This window comes from Triticum urartu, chromosome 7 (genome assembly GCF_003073215.2).
Source record: "Triticum urartu cultivar G1812 chromosome 7, Tu2.1, whole genome shotgun sequence".
In the NCBI taxonomy this organism is placed as follows: Eukaryota; Viridiplantae; Streptophyta; class Magnoliopsida; order Poales; family Poaceae; genus Triticum; species Triticum urartu.
Window position 1 is genome coordinate 10,902,282 of NC_053028.1, and position 20,971 is coordinate 10,923,252.

The 20,971-nt window shown below is 43.6% G+C and overlaps 1 protein-coding gene across 1 annotated transcript in view; it reads left to right on the plus strand.

Annotated features, from left to right (window-relative positions):
* Nucleotides 1–8,252, plus strand: part of LOC125518097 (putative F-box protein At1g47730) — an 18,939-nt gene extending 10,687 nt beyond the window's left edge. Inside the window, exons 5-6 of the mRNA XM_048683035.1 lie at nucleotides 2,069–2,097; nucleotides 7,113–8,252. Coding sequence (XP_048538992.1) covers nucleotides 2,069–2,097; nucleotides 7,113–8,252 — 1,169 coding nt within the window. The remainder of the gene's footprint in view (nucleotides 1–2,068; nucleotides 2,098–7,112) is intronic.
* The last annotated feature ends 12,719 nt before the right edge of the window (nucleotides 8,253–20,971 follow it).

Here is a 20,971-nt window from a genome sequence, read left to right on the forward strand (position 1 = left end):
GAATTCTGCAATTGATGTTCGTCAGAACCGGGCTCAAGTCTCATAAACAATGGGAAGATGGTAGTAACTGCAAGCAGCTTTCACTTCTGTACACTGTGTGCCCCATCTGGGATGGAACAATTTTGTATATTACCATGTATCTTAACATTGCAATGTCACAAGCTTTTGACCAGGGAACAGCTCTGCCTTGCTTATCATTTGTTGGAACAACTCTTTGTTTGGTTGGCCATCATCAAGAGCAGGTTGAGCGCCAGCTGACCTCTCCAGTTTTAGCAGAAGCTCTGAGAATTTCTGGAGTTCCTTTCAGAGAAGAATTGATTGTTACAACAGATTACTTTCATCCCTCTCTATGTACCAGCTGACTCCTCTAGTTTTCTGACTGCTAGGCCATGTTTGAACTGAACCGAGCTGGGAGATGACAGCAGTGAGAAGAAAGAAGAATGTCGACATGTTCGATGGAGCGACCATCTTGTTGTACGTCTGAGAAGGTGCAGGATGAGCATGTCCTTGAAGGCATGGAAACTCAGCTCGTCTCCCGCTCCGCAACACTTATCAACCATGTGAATCAATACGATCTATCCCTTTTTTCCCTTATATGTACACTGTGGCGATACCTGTATAATTTTGTTTTGTGATTCAAAAGATCATGGATCTTTGGGCTGCAGATTTTTAATTTTCTGTGACAGAATTTTGTGGCGGGGTTAAATTAAGATGTGCAATGGAAAATGTTATTTTTGTTCCCACATAGTGTTACTTGTGAGAGTATAGGTACTCTGTTCATATTTCGCTGAAACCAGGGCCGTCTCTAGACATTTGGGGCCCCGGGACGAAACGCAAAATTAGGCCCAAATTTTAGAAAATTCATAAAGCTTGACCGATGATTTGAGAATAAATACAGAGATCAACGAACGTCATCATGGCAATTACACATGGGAGAACAGAACTATAAATTATGCATTGCCAACAATTGCTAGATGAGCTACAATACATATCGATCGATGAATAATGAATTGATTGATGATTCGAGGGAGTTTTGATGTACAAAGTCGGGACTATCCTTTCGATACTCTCTGATGGCATTTTTAGCATAAGTAAATTACTGCTAGTAGCTCACCGGGGAAATAATTCTGGACCATAAAGCAGGCCCACTTTTCTGTTATGTTTATATTATACTCCCTTTGTTTTAAAATATAAGACTTTTTAGATATTTCAATAAAGACTACATACGAATGTAAATAGACGTATTTTAGAGTGTAGATTCACTCATTTTGCTCCATATATAGTCCATATTAAAATCTTTAAAAAGACTTATATATTTTGAAATGGATGGAGTATATGGTACCAATAAGACAAGTAATTCATCTATTGATAGGGGTATTGATAGGAGCAGTAGAAATTATAAAGTTACCTGCTGTGGTGCATGTATCACCAACGAGAAGACTGCAGACTGGGCGGCAACCGAAGGCAAAGATTGGAGACGCAGACCGGAGAAAAGTGCTCTGTGCGGCGGCGCGAGGCGAATTCCTGGAGTAGGGCCACGCGACGCTTCGGCTTGATTACTCGACGCGGAAGAAGGCGCGGCGCGACAGGCATCAGGCATCAGGCATGTGACGGCTTAATTGGCGATTCCGATTTAGCAGACGTGGAACAGGCATATAGACTGTGCCTTTTTATCACCAAATACACATACATGCTAACCACGATTTGGGGGCCCTAGAAAATCAGGGGCCCTGGGTGGTCGCCCACGTTGGCCCCCCTTGTGGACGGCCCTGGCTGAAACCGAAGATGAATGAAAGTAAAGTATATTTGGTTGAAACGAACATATGTGCCCCAAATGTTATATTGTTGAATGATTAGATTGTGTTGCTACACTGATTGAGCCGGTTCAATGAGCATTGTTTCTATATGTTTGGGATGTGATGATTTTGATTCTAGAATGAGAATAGACAGTATGAGCTGACAAGAGATGAATTAATCAAGATTGCCATTTCATCGGTTTTGAAAAAAAGTTCATGATTTTTTTAAGAATTTAAGAAAAACAAAAGAAATTACAAAGAAAAAAGAAAAGGGAAAAGGAAAAGGAACACGAAACAAAAGGAAAATAACAATGAAAAAATCGTCCGAAAAAATGTCTAGCGAACCGGGAAAAACCAGTTAAACCTAGGGCTTTCCGCGAACTGAGAAAGAATAAAAAAGAAGTGAAGAAGTATGAAGGCATAGGCGTTAGTTGTCCCTAGTGGTTAATGCAGTTTAGAGTTGACGAACAGATCACAAGTTTGATTCACGAAAGCGCACCTTTTTGTGGTTTAACAAAGAAAAAGAGAAGGCATCGCTAATCACCGCCACTGGCCTCAATAGCATGCTAAAGCCGCTAAAAATATAAAATATGGACAAAGTTTGTATGTTCTTGCAAGTTTTCATGCCAAAATATCATGTAGAGGAAGGTGTACAAACGAGTTTCAGATTTCAGTGCTAAAAGTGCTGAAAACTTCAAGCACTAAAATATTTTTCATGTGTAGAGCTCCTCGAATGGTTTTTTGGCATGAAAACTTGCAAGCACCTACAAAGTTTGATCATCTTTGATGTTGCACAGTTTCATATTTATTATTTATTACTCCCTCCGTTCCTAAATATAGGGTGTATAGTTTTTGGCACGGAAATTAAAGAACGCACGTGGAGGGAAAATTTCATAAGTTTTGGGCGAGATTTCACCTGACTAATTGACATGAGAAAATAGAGGAGCTTGCTTGATATGAGAAAATGTAATCAAATCCCTAAAAAAAATATCCAAACGAGTGGTGCAACGCAATACACCTTATATTTTGGGGGTTTTCTCAAAAAACTATACACCTTATATCAAGGAACGGAGGGAGTATTTATTTTACTGTTCATAGAGGGTACCTCGGCACCCGGGAGCTGAAAACCCACTCTCTTAAGGGATTGCATGTTTTGCCACCGCCTTTAGAAACAATGGGTCAATGACTTTTTAAGATTCAGTTGGCAACGTATTAGCATGTGTAGTGCATAAATCTATTGATGTTTTGTAAGCACTAAAATATTTTTCATGTGTAGAGCTCCTCGAATGGTTTTTTGGCATGAAAACTTGCAAGCACCTACAAAGTTTGATCATCTTTGATGTTGCATAGTTTCATATTTATTATTTATTACTCCCTCCGTTCCTAAATATAGGGTGTATAGTTTTTGGCACGGAAATTAAAGAACGCACGTGGAGGGAAAATTTCATAAGTTTTGGGCGAGATTTCACCTGACTAATTGACATGAGAAAATAGAGGAGCTTGCTTGATATGAGAAAATGTAATCAAATCCCTAAAAAAAATATCCAAACGAGTGGTGCAACGCAATACACCTTATATTTTGGGGGTTTTCTCAAAAAACTATACACCTTATATCAAGGAACGGAGGGAGTATTTATTTTACTGTTCATAGAGGGTACCTCGGCACCCGGGAGCTGAAAACCCACTCTCTTAAGGGATTGCATGTTTTGCCACCGCCTTTAGAAACAATGGGTCAATGACTTTTTAAGATTCAGTTGGCAACGTATTAGCATGTGTAGTGCATAAATCTATTGATGTTTTGTAATGCACAATAAGAAGCAAATATTGATCTTCCAAAATCCCTTCACCACTTCAAGATTCTCTTTCAAAGCAGACATCATTCGTTTCATGAACTTCCTATAGTCACCAGTGCACAGAAGCCGGGGAAATCACCCGCTAGTTGATTTTAAAAACGAAGATAACAAAAAATAATATATCTAGACTCTTTCATTTGAATCGTCGATTATCTGTGATTTTGTATATTTCGCACCATTCAATTGGTATAGCTAACAAGTTAAAAGTATCCCAATTGTAGTAATGCAATGGATGTAGTTGCCTTGATTTTTCCTGCATAATATTTTTCAAAGACAAGCTCTTTGAAATCTATCAAAATGACCAGGAAAAACAAGAAGCAACTAAGTAAATATTAAAACCCGAAAGCACATTATCTCCATCAAATGAAGCATCATTGCATCGGCATAACTAAATAACCGGCTTGTGAAGCATTCACATCTGATATGTCCATCTTCAATATGTGTTTTCATCCGGCTAAATAATTGCTATGGAAAGGACATCTTTCTCGGCTTTTTTGTGTAGCACTTATAACCTTCATGGTCATTTGGATATACGTAAGACGAATGCTTCAACAATTTGCGACCGAAAAAGGATGAAATCTCATGTGACTTCCATGACATTACACTCTGAAATGAGAAGAGCGCCTAAAATTAGATTATACAATGTCAATGTTGGCCCAGTCATTAACAATACTTATTCCAACTAAAACCCCTATAATCGTAATAGCTACAATCTTTACTATAGGTAAAACCATATGAAAAAGCAAGTGTGGATGGTAGATAAGTCCATCTATCCATGGCTCCATGCTAACAATAACATGTACTCCACATAATACTATCTGATGTCCATGTTGAAAAATAAATACAAGAGGCTCCGCAATACTGAAAATAGATGGGGAAAATAAATGGTTCAAATACGAAATATAAGATAATGTCAACCTAATTTTTGTAGTACATACACACGAGCTCACATACCAGTCAAACGCTTCTTCTTTGCTATACCAAGGAAAACATTCCTGGATGAAATTAAGTTGGCGTTAGTTGTCCCTAGTGGTTAATGCAGTTTAGAGTTGTCCCTAGTGGTTAATGCAGTTTAGAGTTGACGAACAGATCACAAGTTCGATTCACGAAAGCGCACCTTTTTGTGGTTTAACAAAGAAAAAGAGAAGGCATCGCTAATCACCGCCACTGGCCTCAATAGCATGCTAAAGCCGCTAAAAATATCAAATATGGACAAAGTTTGTATGTTCTTGCAAGTTTTCATGCCAAAATATCATGTAGAGGAAGGTGTACAAACGAGTTTCAGATTTCAGTGCTAAAAGTGCTGAAAACTTCAAGCACTAAAATATTTTTCATGTGTAGAGCTCCTCGAATGGTTTTTTGGCATGAAAACTTGCAAGCACCTACAAAGTTTGATCATCTTTGATGTTGCACAGTTTCATATTTATTATTTATTACTCCCTCCGTTCCTAAATATAGGGTGTATAGTTTTTGGCACGGAAATTAAAGAACGCACGTGGAGGGAAAATTTCATAAGTTTTGGGCGAGATTTCACCTGACTAATTGACATGAGAAAATAGAGGAGCTTGCTTGATATGAGAAAATGTAATCAAATCCCTAAAAAAAATATCCAAACGAGTGGTGCAACGCAATACACCTTATATTTTGGGGGTTTTCTCAAAAAACTATACACCTTATATCAAGGAACGGAGGGAGTATTTATTTTACTGTTCATAGAGGGTACCTCGGCACCCGGGAGCTGAAAACCCACTCTCTTAAGGGATTGCATGTTTTGCCACCGCCTTTAGAAACAATGGGTCAATGACTTTTTAAGATTCAGTTGGCAACGTATTAGCATGTGTAGTGCATAAATCTATTGATGTTTTGTAATGCACAATAAGAAGCAAATATTGATCTTCCAAAATCCCTTCACCACTTCAAGATTCTCTTTCAAAGCAGACATCATTCGTTTCATGAACTTCCTATAGTCACCAGTGCACAGAAGCCGGGGAAATCACCCGCTAGTTGATTTTAAAAACGAAGATAACAAAAAATAATATATCTAGACTCTTTCATTTGAATCGTCGATTATCTGTGATTTTGTATATTTCGCACCATTCAATTGGTATAGCTAACAAGTTAAAAGTATCCCAATTGTAGTAATGCAATGGATGTAGTTGCCTTGATTTTTCCTGCATAATATTTTTCAAAGACAAGCTCTTTGAAATCTATCAAAATGACCAGGAAAAACAAGAAGCAACTAAGTAAATATTAAAACCCGAAAGCACATTATCTCCATCAAATGAAGCATCATTGCATCGGCATAACTAAATAACCGGCTTGTGAAGCATTCACATCTGATATGTCCATCTTCAATATGTGTTTTCATCCGGCTAAATAATTGCTATGGAAAGGACATCTTTCTCGGCTTTTTTGTGTAGCACTTATAACCTTCATGGTCATTTGGATATACGTAAGACGAATGCTTCAACAATTTGCGACCGAAAAAGGATGAAATCTCATGTGACTTCCATGACATTACACTCTGAAATGAGAAGAGCGCCTAAAATTAGATTATACAATGTCAATGTTGGCCCAGTCATTAACAATACTTATTCCAACTAAAACCCCTATAATCGTAATAGCTACAATCTTTACTATAGGTAAAACCATATGAAAAAGCAAGTGTGGATGGTAGATAAGTCCATCTATCCATGGCTCCATGCTAACAATAACATGTACTCCACATAATACTATCCGATGTCCATGTTGAAAAATAAATACAAGAGGCTCCGCAATACTGAAAATAGATGGGGAAAATAAATGGTTCAAATACGAAATATAAGATAATGTCAACCTAATTTTTGTAGTACATACACACGAGCTCACATACCAGTCAAACGCTTCTTCTTTGCTATACCAAGGAAAACATTCCTGGATGAAATTAAGTTGAACAATTTCCACGTTCTTCAATCTTTTGTGAAACAATCGACATGTTAGACACACACAACTGAGCAAACATATTTATAATAACCACGCTGAAGTAGACTTACTCATAATAAAACATGGGAGCTTTGCTACATCTCAGAACTATACGGCTGAAAAAAAATAGGCATTGGATGTTCAGTTACGTGTATGTATGTAATATGTAGTAATAAAAAAGAGAGAGAGAATCGCCAAAAATCAACTACACCGAGATTGTGTAACAAAAAAAAAACTTCTGGGCTAACTAAAGCGTCGTTCGTTCGTTCGTTCTGGAGATTCTTCTGGGCCAAAAATCAATTATACCACCGACCGCTGGAGATTCTTCTGGGCCGCTGGAGAGAATCCAGTCCTCGTTCGTTCCCCACCGACCTCTCTCATCAGACGCCAAAGCCTCGTTGGCCGCCGTCGCCGCCCTAATAATCAAGCCAGATCGATGATTTCCTCTCTATATTTGACCTGACCCTGTCCCCTACATCATACGCTCTCCCGCTTCGGATCCATGGAAAGCCATCCAGGGGCGACGGCGGACGCGGCCGGCCTGCTCACCGACGACCTCATTCTGGAGATCTTCGCCCGCCTCCCGGCCAGCTCCGTCCACCGTTTCAAGTGCGTCTCGGTGCTCTGGCGTGACCTCATCGCCGACCCCACCAACCGCAAGAAGCTGCCCCAGGAACTCGCTGGCTTCATCTACTTCACCACCGACGACAGCGGTCATCACCACCACTTCGCCAGCGTCTCCGGCGGGGCACCCCCGTTCGACCCTTGCCTCCCTTACCTGCAACCTGACAAGTACAAGGACATGACCCAGGTGGACGCCTGCAATGGCCTCCTTCTCTACCGCCACTACAACAGCAAGGATGATTCCCATTTGGTCGTGTGCAATCCCGCCACTGGGAGGTGCGTGGAGCTGCCCCCTCAACCTAAACCTCAACCGCCGGAGCTGGCAAAAAGGTATAGCTGTACCACAGGTCTGGTTTTCGACCCGGCGGTCTCGTCCCATTTCCACGTTCTTCATTTCGACCACGCCTATCTGGAAACTTACGTCACTGGAGTGAACATCTACTCCTCCCGGACAGGAGCATGGATTCACAGAAATAGTGGGATGACTAAGAAAGAAGTTACGCTGTTTTTCGGAAGTAGATGCGTCTTTGTTGGGGGCGTGCTCTACGTGATGGGAAACCTTAATTACATCGACGATTATGTGTTGCTGGGGGTAGACATGGAGGGGAAAGCGTGGAAGACCATCACTGTGCCGTACGGCCGTGGATTTGGTACGATTGGATCATCTCAGGGATGCTTACACTATGCTATAGCTTTCCCCGAAGATAACAAGCAAATCTCTAGGATAGAACTTTGGTGCCTCCAGGATTGTGATAGTAAAGAATTGGTCCTAAAGCATACTTCCAGATACAGTGAGCTTATGAGCATGACTGGGAAGAAGCACAGTGTGGTTGGGATTCATCCAGATTGTGACACAATTTTCCTGCTTTCACGTGGATGTGGTGATACCTTGGTAGCGTACGACATGCGACATAAGAAAGTTGGATGTATATTTAATCTTGAGAAAAATAGTACAAAACGATTTCTAGCTTATGTTCCTCTATTCTCAGAGTCACTAGCAGATGCATATGGGCAGTAGTTTTACCTTCAAACGATGCCGGTGCTTCCTCTGAGGATTGGATCTTCTGTCGGCTGAACTATTTGTCTGCGTACTTTGGAATGTACTTGAATCATGTTGCTCAATTTGTTGGTGCTTACACTCCTGCTTCCTTGATTTCCAGTTCAGAGCAATGACTGGTAAAACCTACAGATTAAACATAATGTCATTTTCAAAGAACATTGTTACCCTTGTTTTTTTTCTTAGCACTGCTGCACTGGCTGTTGTTCTTGATATGCATTAGTTCCATTGGGCTAAATTATACTATAATCAGCCTCTTTATCCATAGCAGTCAGTTATTATGGTTATCCTAAACCTTAGTGCATATTATCAACCTGATCATGTACTAGTTGACCATATTCATTCAGTATTTTGGTGGGGCCATGCGATTGAGCAAGTTCTTTTTTATTTATGTCTGCTGTAGCTAATGAATTCAGTAGAGCTTTGGGTCTGTTAACCCTGAGAAATTGAATTAATGTCAGAAATTGAAATAGAATTGCAAGCTTCAATGAAAGGTTTCCGTGCCGGGTGTATGCACGATTGGTCCATTTTTTGTTATCTCAGGTTATAAACGAAACATACATATTATATGACCTTGTGCTTTACGTATCAATATACGATTTTGGCTGGCGCCAGGACAGGGCATTTATTGTGCTAGAAATGTAGTGGCCATAACAAACATATGGGATTGTCTGTAGGTTTAGATGTGTAGTGTGCGCTCTTCTATCCAGATTGCGACACCATTTTCTTGGTTTCATATGGAGGTGATCCTTGGCAGCGTACGATATGCGACATCAGAAAGTTGGATGTATCCTTAATCTTGAGAAAAAACATTACAAAATGGAAACAATGTCTACCCTATGTTCCAATGTTCTCGGAGTCACACTAGCAGAAAACAGACCTTTCATCCAAAGCATTAGTCCCGGTCTGGTTTTGAACCGGCACTAATGTGACCATTAGTCCCGGAACCAGGACTATAGGCTCACCTTTAGTCCCGTTTTGTATCACCAACCGGGACTAAAGGGTGCTATGTGGGTGAAATGATGATACCACGCCAACTTTCAACCTTTTCAGAGTTCATTTGTAGTGCTTTTCAATTTCAGGGTCATTTAGCTAAAAAAATCAGTAAATGCATGGAAAATAGCAAATGTAGTCAGAAAAGGGTTGAAAATTGATGACGTGGCTTCGAATGGCGCATAATGAACGCACAAAAAGTCTGTAGTTGAAATAAGTTTTAAAAAATGAAATGCCTTTGTAAGAGACTGTTGGCGGAAACGACACCTATGGGATCGAGAGGATCACTTCTACAGTACCGTGGGGCGTGGGTATGCACAAAGAGTAGATCTATTCGATGAAGACGACATGTTTTTACCCAGGTTAAGGCCCCTCGGAAGCGTAAAACCCTAGTCCTGCTTCGTTGTATTGAGAGTGTTCGTATGTGTTCTCTAGTCCTGGCGCATGCAAGCTGGGCCAGAAAGTCCAAAGATCCAAAAGCCCCTCCTTTTGTCGCCATGGGCCTCCCTTTATACTTGTAAGTGCATCTAGTGCCACCCTTTGTTGGTTTTGGAGTATTGAAGACAAACTTGGTTGAGGGACTAATGTGTTTGTGAGTTTCACAGGAGAACACAGGTAGAAGTCCCTATTGATTCGGTTTACCCATCAAAGATGACCCCTAAAATATATGAAGATCTTGAAGACAATGATGGTTCATGAAGACATTCATCTTGAAGACAATGATACTTGAAGAAAATCCTTGAAGACAATTGTCGGTGTCAAAACTGGCGGATCTCGGGTAGGGGGTCCCGAACTGTGCGTCTAGGCGGATGGTAACAAGAGACAAGGGACACGATGTTTTTACCAAGGTTCGGGCCCTCTCGATGGAGGTAAAACCCTACTCCTGCTTGATTGATCTTGATGATATGAGTATTACAAGAGTTGATCTACCACAGGATCAAAGAGGCTAAACCCTAGAAGCTAGCCTATGGTATGATTGTTGTTCTTGGTCCTACGGACTAAACCCTCCGGTTTATATAGACACTGGGGGGGGCTAGGGTTACACAGAGTCGGTTACAAGGAAGGAGATCTACATATCCGTATTGCCAAGCTTGCCTTCCACGCCAAGGAGAGTCCCATCCGGACACGGGACGAATTCTTCAATCTTGTATCTTCATAGTCCAGCAGTCCGGCCAAAGGTTATAATCCGGCTGTCCGGATACCCCCTAATCCAGGACACCCTTAGTAGCCCCCGAACCAGGCTTCAATGGCGAGGAGTCCCGCGCAGATTGTCTTCGGCACTACAAGGCAAGTTCTTCTTCAAACTCCGAGTACCTGTTAAATAGTGACCGGCTTCTCATAAATGTTGCGCCTCTCGGCTTCTGCGTCCAATAATGGCCACCTTCCACGTGTCAAGCGAATGTGAGGAGCTAGGGCGTTTTTATATTTACCACCCTAGCTATGTGAATGAATTGCTTATTTAAAGAGACGAGGATTCTCAGATCCAAACCACACCATCCTCCCTCAGTGAGTATTCATCGGAGCGCGCCCGCGAAAAATCCATTCCAACATGGCCGGCTAGCGCAGCTCCTCCCCTCGCTCCCGCAGCCCCAAGCCCGGAGATTGGGAGAGGTGTTCCGTCCTGCACAGTCAATTAGTGAAGCTACAGACCCAGGGATTTCTCCCCCAGCATATATGGTCCCGGTTCGAGCCGGGCTCGCCACCTATAATGGCGGGGAGCAAGCGGAGAGCTTTCCCAATCCCTCTAAGGGAGAGCGGGTATGCCTTGTCCCTTATTTATTAAGGGGACTCGGATTTCCAATCCATCCGTTTCTCCGAGGGCTCCTGGAGTTCTACGGCCTCCAGTTGCACAATCTCACCCCTGCCTCCATACTGCACATCGCTGGTTATGTAGCCCTTTGCGAACTGTTTCTGGGCTGCGAAGCTCATTTCGCACTGTGGAAGAAGTTGTTCTGCCTTGTGCCCCGTACACAGAGGGGATCAGTATATCAAGTGGGCGGAGCCGAAGTGTGGCGCATCGCCAGAACCGGATACCTATCCGGTACCCCGGAGAAGGCGTCCGAAGACTGGCCTTCAGAGTGGTTTTATATGGAGGACGTCCCTCTTCCGGATCCTATTCGGGTCGGCCTTCCCGAGTTTGATAATGCTCCTTTGAAGAAGCGCCTGAGCTGGCGACCACGGAGCCCTCGGGAGGAAGACGATAGAGATGTTCTTTACCTGATGGGCCGGATAAAGATATTGGCTCAATTAGGACTGACCATAACCGAGGTTATGTCAATACGCATTATGCGGGGGGTGTAGCCGCTCTAATATCGAGGCCACCCTATGTGGGATTTCAATGGGGAAGATGATGCCACCCGCTGCGGTCGTAAGGGGCCGGACTCTATTGCTGCCCTAGCAAAAATCTAGTCCGGCTTGTACAAGGGAGAGGAAGAGGAGTTCCTCCGCATCAAGCCACGGGATGGATTCTCCATGTACAACCCTCCGAGCTAGGTAAGCTGCCAATTTTCATATCCACCCCTTCCGCTTTTTTGCCGCAAATATTTTATCTCGTTATTTTATCGCAGGAAGTGCGTAAGGCTGTAAGGGAGATCAACAGCCCACCTCCACAACCCGAGGATCCTGAACGGTCCCTCGACCCCGGCCTTAAAGAGGATTCAGACACATTCGTGGAGCTGATTGACAGGGTATTCTACCAATTAAGCCGCAATGACGCCATGGTGGCCATTATAGCCGACTACCCCGGGCTACTCCCAGCCTCGCAGGTAAATGAGACCAAAGTCCCAACCTTTGAAAAGGATTTCCTTTTATGCACTTCACCTATCGTATACAAACGTTGTTTTATAGGGAAGGCCCTCGGGACGCCACGCCAAGACCGTGGCACGTCGCCAACAAGGGGCTCCGAGGCCGGACAGGCTAAAAAGGAAAGCGGTCCGGACAGAGAAGCCGGCACAGAGGTATGATGCAACACCTCACTCCGTGGTTGTCGTCTTAAAAACATAATAACACCCGTGTTTCCTAGAAGGAAGAACGCTCGACGGACTGTATCCGGAGAGGTTGCCGATCACGCTTCTACCAGTCGGGCTCCAGGGCCGGACACAGAAGCGGAAGCTAACACGAGGCACACGCCGGATGCTCCTTCTACAGAGGATGCGGATCAAATATCTGCTACAAATTCCAAAGTGGAGAGTGCCATGAATCACAGGCGTCGCCGAGCCGTACTCCGTGACGCTTGTTTTTCCCCAGAGGCGTTTGGTGCCTTCAACTCAGGAGATGCATATATCCGTGCAGCTCAAAATGGTCTAGCCAGTGCCACGGACCAGTATGTAAAGGATATACGGTTAAGAAAATTTGATGATTATACATAGCAGTAGCCCCTGAGACTTGAAACAGTTAGAATAACTGATTTAAGGATCATTTTTTGTGCAGGTTCTTACAGAGAAGAATACCCAATTGTCTCATGAGCTTGAAGAGTGCAAGGCCCAGCTACGGGCCGCAGTTGCCGCAGTGAAGGAGTCCGAGAAGGCCTCCTCTGGTAACACTTGTTTCAAAGAATGATTGGTACCATATAGAGTGCGGTATGCCTGCAAAGCTGACAATAAATATTGCACATGACACCGGAGTGAATCCGGATGAGCAACATGTCGTACGCCGGCTAAAGGCTGGCGAGCGCGTGCTTACAAAAGTTAGGCAGGAGAAAAACGATCTCCAGGGTGCCAATACCCGGCTGAGCGTGGAACTAAAGGACGTTCGCGCCCAGCTATCGGACTCCATGAAGGAGAATAAGCGGCTTCGACGCAGCATTTTCAGTAAGTGCTTGAGCGAACTTGTTAAAAAGAGTTCGGCGAAGAAGCCAGCTAACAGAGTTATGTCTGTAGGCATGCTGATGGGTTGTCCCGCGGATGAGATGCCCGGATCTGTGGGTGATCTTCTACCAGAGCTCTCACAACTGCACGAACAAGTTCGGCAGGTGATGCAAGGTATTGCCCAGGCCTTGTGGCTATCCGTCTCCCTGCCCGAAGGCCTTGGAGAGCTTGCGGAGAAGCTCAAGGGAGCGCAGCGGCGCTTCCGATTATGGAAGATATCGGCCTACCGTCAAGGTGCCAGGGAAGCCTGGGCCATGGTGAAGACGCGGTATACCAAGGCTGACCCAAACCACATGGTCGAGGTCGGACCCGTGGGGCTCGATGGGAAAGAGATCCCCGTTAGCTTAGTGTATGCGCAAGTAGAATTAGCCGCAAAGTATTCCCAACAGGATTGTAGGCTAGACAGCCTGTTGGATGGTATAAAAAAGGAATTTAGTCAGTCTAAGTGACTATGTAATGAAAGTGACATGTATAATGCCTTCTAGCCGGATTGTAAATCATTTGTCATGGCGGATCTTTTCGCTTCAACCTCGGGACCTGATAGTCCGGAGTGTATCCGAATACCCGCTCAGTTATATAAGAACCGGGGTATGCATGGAAACCAGGCGTAGGGGTCATTAGTGCTTGAACAGACAAGTACGCAATTAGTTATGTTATATTACATGGTTAGTAAGAAACATCTTCCAGGGAGAATAGTTCCGTTAAGGGTCCCTTTCCCTCGGTACGCATGCCCTAAAGTGCATGTCCGAACTGCGAGAAGAGACGCAGACAAAAACATCTGGGGGCACATATGGAAAATAAATAAAAATCATCTTTTGTTCACTGACCGAATATTCCCTTAAGAACGCTAGCTTTCGGCTTCACCCAGTCTGATGTACACATCCGGCTGACCCGGCAGTAACAATCGCAGAGGTGCTCCCCTTATACCCTAGCCGAATTAACGGGAACGTAGGACATAAATACAAGAGCTAGGCAACCCAGCTTGGCCAAAACTTAAGTCATATCGATGCATATAATGGCGAAGAAAAGGTACATGCGGAAGAATGACACATGTGCGGGGCATGAAGCCCAAATAAACAATTAAGCTTCTATGTAAGAAGCCCCCAAGTATAATGAGCGCGGTTAGCGCGTCAATAGTGTGCAAGCAAGGCACAAGTTGGCCTTTGAAGGCCTTGATAAAGAAAAAAAGGAGAAAGAGAGAAAGAAAAGACAAATAATGTATATGCAAAAAATGGACAGAGGAAGGAGACGAACATAGAGTCCGGCACTAGGCATAGAATCTTCGGAGCCTGGCTGCGTTCCATGGGTTCGGCTCGAGTCGGTTATCCGATGCATCCCGCAGACAGTACGCTCCACCGGTCAGAACTTGGTCAATAATGAAGGGACCTTCCCATTTGGGCTCGAGTTTGGTCTTTTTCCTCTCCGGCAGGCGTAGAACTAGCTCACCAACGTTATAAGTTTTGGCCCATACTTCTCTGCTTTGGTATCTTCGAGCCTGTTGCTGATAGAATGCGGGACGGGGTTTTGCCACGTCGCGCTCCTCCTCCAGGGTGTCCAGACTGTCCTGCCGATCGAGCTCGGCCTCTCTTTATTCGTACATGCGCACTTGAGGTGAGTCATGAATTATGTCGCAGGGCAGAACCGCCTCTGCGCCGTACACCATAAAGAAGGGTGTGTATCCGGAAGTACGATTCGGCATGGTCCGCAGCCCCCAGAGTACGGAGTCGAGCTCCTCTACCCAGTGCGTGTTAGATTCCTTTAAGGACCGCACTAATCTGGGTTTGATGCCGCTCATGATAAGACCATTTGCTCGCTCAACTTGACCGTTAGTTTGGGGGTGATAGACAGAAGCATAATCGAGCTTGATGCCCATGTTGCTGCACCAGAGTTTTACCTCATCGGCCGTGAAGTTCGTGCCGTTGTCAGTGATGATGCTGTGGGAGATGCCATAACGGTGTACAACCCCGGATATGAAGTCTATCACCGGTCCGGATTCGGCCGTTTTAACATGTTTGGTTTCTATCCATTTGGTGAATTTATCCACCATAACCAGTAAGTATTTTTTCTTATGGGTTCCCCCTTTAAGGGGTCCAACCATGTCAAGCCCCCAGACCGCGAAGGGCCAGGTAACGGGGATTGTTTGGAGGGCGGTAGGTGGCATATGGCTTTTGTTTGCAAAGAGTTGGCAACCGACGCAGCGTTGGACCAAGTCCTGTGCATCTGCCCGGGCCGTCGGCCAATAAAAACATGTACAGAAGGCCTTGCTTACAAGGGCCCAGGCTGCGGCGTGGTGGCCGCTGATACGTCTCTAACGTATCTATAATTTTTGATTGCTCCATGTTATATTATCTACTGTTTTGGACTATATTAGGCTTTATTTTCCACTTTTATATTATTTTTGGGACTAACCTATTAACCGGAGGCCCAGCCCAGAATTTCTGTTTTTTGGGACTAACCTATTAACATTTTGGGACTAACCTATGAACATTTTGTTTGCTATTTTTCCTAGAGTATTACTACTCAAATTTCAACCATATATGCCACTCAAAATTCCCCTCCCCCAAAAATTTCAAGGCTATTTAGTTGACCATTAGATGTCTGTCAAGAGATAGTTGAAAAGATGATTTTATCCATGGCCATCAGGTGCATTGCCATCGGGTGTTCATGGCCACCGAGAACTTTTTTGTTAAACAATTTCAGGAGGTGGCACACTATCTGAAATCTTCCTAGCCAAATGATGCATATAAACAAAAAAACAAAAAAGGAACACACCCGACCCCGTCCTTCCCAAATCCTCACGCCGTCACCGCCAACTGCTCATCGCGCCGCCGCCGCCATCCCTCGCCGCCGAGACCCAGCACATTGCAACCGCAATCTGCACCAGCGCGCCGCCACCGCGAACTTCCCGGTCTCCAGCCCCAGGTCCTCGTCCTCCGACCTCCCAACCCCTGCCTACTCGTTACCCTTCCTGGCACGCTGCCCCCACCCTCCCGCACCCTACATCCACTATCCCGCCGCCGGCCACGGATCCCTCCGGCGGGCCCCATCCCCCGCCCCTCCGGCCTTCTTCCACAGACCTGCCGGCGTCCTTCTTCGACAGAGCCGGCCTTCTCCCCATCCCGCCGCCCCGCTAGCCGCCCGAGCAGCAGTACATCGCCGTCTGAGTCCCCGTACACGGCCACTGCTTTCCCTGGCGTCGTGCCCCGCCCCAACCCGCCGTCCCCGATGACCGCCTCAAACTCACGGTCACCCTGCCCGAGCCCCATCGCCGCATGCACCCTGCACCTCGCTGCCCCTTCTACTCGCGCCACCAATGTCCTTCCGCTGCTGCTGCCGCTAGATGAGGAACTCCAAACATTGCTGGATGCAGGATAGCGCGAGCCCGTGGCGAGGAGCTGCTGTGTGTGCGTGATGCTAGGTTGCCTCCACCCTACATCATACCCAGTAGCCGTCGAGCTCGCTGTTCGGCCGTATCTTTGGTCTGGACACGGCCTGGACCTGGAGCATGGCCTGGAGCAACGGCGCCGCTGTCCGAGGCCCGCGGTTTCAATCCCTTCTCCTGCTGGCAATTGAACTGCAGTTCACGGGGCAGTAGAACCGCCCGTGGGGCTCGCGTCCATTATCTCGTGTGCTCTTGCTTGCTGCCTCCACCGCAAGATGATGAACAGATCCGCGCGCCATCGGGAGTCAGTCCACACTTAGATATACATGTATTCGGCTTGTGTGTAAATCTTGTCATAATGATATCCGAAAATAAGGTTGAAATCTCTTTTTAAAAAATGTAAACATTTTTAATATGCTTTATATATATTTTACAATCCTTTTTGGCTTGGAGCTCCAAATTTGTGTGACTTGGTTTGTCTTTCTCTTGCTTCAGTTTTTTGCTTACGACAGACAGAGGCTTGCCGGAATTGCATTTTGCGAATGCTTTAGTGACCCTAGTTCCACACGTATATATTGATATATTCGAGATACGTATAGATTTGTATTAGGCGATACTAAAGTACAATAAATTATTTCACAGTATTAAATTATTTTAATGTCAGTTTTGAATATATTTTTCTTATTTTTGTCTCATTGTAGCCTGAGGTCCAAATTTATGAACGACTTGGCTCCAATTAACATTGTGGCTCTGCAGAATCGTTGCCGTTCAGCATCATTCAGCAGCTCCACACAGCCTCCGGCCACAGCCCACACACGCGCTCGACTCCTTGTGTGGTTGGGCCTTTTTTTTGGATTGGGCTTAGGTTTTTTAGATGGCCTGGCCGGTGTTCAGTTTTGATATATTGGCCAGTCCAGATCAAACGAACGAACCGATGAAGCCGAATCCAGGTTAGAAGAACCCTAACCCAGACCGCAATTCGCCAACCCCCACACCGCAGGTTAGAAGAAGGGCAAAATTAAAACCAAAATCGTACTACTGTGCCAAAAACGAGCACACTAGCATTGGATGGGAAAGGATCTAGATAGACTTGATAGGTGCCCCATGTTTCTTCAGTCAAATAGTAAATAGAGACTAAATGCATTGAAAAGCATCCCGACCGATGGGAGAGACTCTTCTGATAGCTTGCCCGGTGAATCCAGGTTGCGGAGAGCATACCTTGGTATTGGATTCGGTTTCTGTTTTCAGGAACAGCGGGTGAAACGAATGAAGGTGCTGGGGATAGGTGGAGAGAAAGCGGCGGCGGCGGCAGAGGAAGAGTAGGAGAGGGCTGGGACTCTGAAAAAAGTGCGAGTTCCGCGCCAACGATACGGAAAAGTGGGCGCGTGTCTCGTTCCAGCGTGTCTATGCTTTGGACCCCCTATCCATACTAAGGGCATCTCCAACGGTTGTAAGATAGGTGTTGGTAAATTTGCTACCTAGGACATAATGATGATGTGGCATGTATTAAATGTGGAGAGAGAGCAACGTTTTATGTAGATTAAGCAACAACCTTTGCACAAGCTTCGAAGTGAAATAGAGAGCAACCACATTTATTTTCTTACCATCTATTGGATAACTTACATACAACCCATTAAAATAGTTGTATGATATCTTGTTGGTTGATGATATGGACATTTTACCAACAAAACTAGCATACAACCTATTGGAGATGCCCTAACTGACCCTTCTTCACTTTAAGCCCGCTGAGCTGATGTACCGTAAAAGGTCTCTCTCTTTACCGCCCAACACCCCAGACACACACACACAAAAAAAAAAACTGTTTTCCCACTCCATGCAGCTATGCCACACCAGCGAATCATATATGTGTTGGACGCTTAGACCAAATGTACGTACGTCATGCTTCATTCTCTTAAGTGATGTCCCGTTAACCTCAATCTGAAAAGTTTATGGCTCTGTGTACAAAATTTTGTCACATGTTGCATATGTTTTATTGGTTTTCAAATATGAACAAAAACACATGTACTTTAGATTTATCTTTAGTACTCCCTCCGTCTCAAAATAAGTGTCTTAAGCTTAGTACAACTTTGTACTAAATCTATGACCAAGTTGAAACACATATTTTGAGACGGAGGGAGTAGTTTCTATAGAACCTATGACGCACAATACCATCCAGTCTCTTCCGAGCTTCCAGGCAAGAGGCCGCGCTCACATGTCCGTGGTAAGACTTGGCATGGCAACAGTTATATGTTTCTTGTAATCAGGGCCGTACCGAAGAAAATGTAGGCCCAATGCGAAATCAGAAAAATGGGCCCTTGCCATAGCAATGTTCAATTAGGAAAACAAAATCCTATTGAGTGGATTTTTTTCTCTCGGTCTCCATGGAGCCCTTTATTTTCAAAGATTGAAGAATTAAATTTTAGAGTTTCAAAAAATTCTGAAAAAATACACAAGTACTTAAAGATGTATACTAGATGTGTGTGAAATTTAATCATGAAATACGTTTTTATGTGGTCTGAAAAAACATTTTTTTTATTTTATAGTGAATAGTACATGTGCTAGAAATACGTGATTTTGTAAAAAAAATTATAGCTCTCATAAAAGGTATTTTATCATGAACTTCGCATTTAAGTAGTTTACATCCATATTTATATATACATTTTCAGATTTTTTAACTTAAAATTTTGAATTTTGAAGTTTTTAAATAAAGGGCTCCATGGAGCTTCAGCATTCTAGATAACACAACAAAAAGTATAACTATGTGATGCATGTCAGGACTAAAAACTGGGCATATAGATAAAGCAGACCGGGTAGCGCATTGTTTTGGCGAGCAAGAACTCGTAGTCTCCAACAGCAGTCCAGGCCTCTAGGCCCCAATTGCTACAGACACACAAAGTTCGCAGGGTTGCCAACAGGAAATGAAGGGGGTGAGAGAAAAACCGATTTGCAGTGATTAGGTATTTTTGAGAAAGAATAGAACACCAAATAAATAGATTGGGATTGGGAGAGTGAAACACCACCTATTCCTCTATTCATTGCGAGTTTACAACGGGTTATTCTGGAACAATCTGGAGAGTGAAGATCGATGGGTATGTACGATCTGGGAAAAAAAGAACTACAATTGAGGTGGGGAAACACAAATAGCAGCGAGAGAGTTTTGTGTGACAAGGAGAGACGTGAGAGAGGAGAGGTTTGCATAATTAATGCACTCCCACCGTCAAATTGGGTACTATTCCTATTTTGCTGTACTTAATCTGTTTACACTAACATTTGTTAATTACTAAGAATAACAGTAAATAAATAAAAATTTCGGGTAATGCCGATTCGGCGTCTCTATGCAAACGCACACACTGCACATGTGTATGCTATGGGCCTACCCGCATGACTTATCCATAAATAATATCGTTTATTCAATTTTCATCCATTTATACTAAGCATTTTTAATTCATTACATTTCACTATCATAAAATCATAAATTGTTTTGTATTATTATATATCATTAAGTATACATTTTATTATTTTAGATACTAATACTGAATACACTATTGCATTCATACTAATAATGTCAATTTTTGTCGTTTACAACTTATAAATGTATAATCACAAATACAACAATGATATATTGGAAATATAATTAGTTCTGAAAAAATGTGTTGTTTATTCATTAATTTTTATTCCGTACATTTGTTAAATCAAATTCCTTCTAAACCTAAACAAAGCATAAGTTATCACAAAAATCATTTCCATGCAGAGAACAATTTGTGCTACTTAAATGCATATTCTAGTGTCTATAATGCACACGTCTAGCAAATATTTTAATAAAAGGTTCATAGAATATGATAATGTTGCTTTGTCTTAATTAATATTCCCGGTGTAAAAATGCTCTTATATTATGGAATGGAGATAGTAGAAAATTGATATCTAAAAAACTAATAGAAAAATCTTGAATATAAAAAGATGTCGACAGGTGGTTTGTCAACGTTTTCTGCGTTATTGCTCAAGTAGCACCTGCCAAGTACGCCGAGGCAGACATCGGTCTTTGTAGCTTCGAGATGTTTTTCCGCCGGTGAGCTACCTGATAGTTGGGATGCACATCAATATTGGCCCTGATATGCCATGGGATGTTCAAATTGGTAAGGAGAAGTTGGTTGGTGAGGCTTGGTTAGTTTGTGAGGTTTTCGGGCAATCCATCTCGTGTCATGCCATACATCATCTTGGTTCTAGCTTTTGTCACTTGCTTTGAGCGGTTCCCATTGCGATGTCCATCATCGCCGTATACTGTTTTCGGATTAATAAGGAGAAGTTCAATCAAACATAATGATTTGAAGATTAACAAGTCAGAATTCCGAAGTGGTAGGCAATAAGCCCAACATATTTCAAATTTTCATAGGTCCCATCACTACTGCAGGGATGCTGCTAACACGACACTACGATCAGAG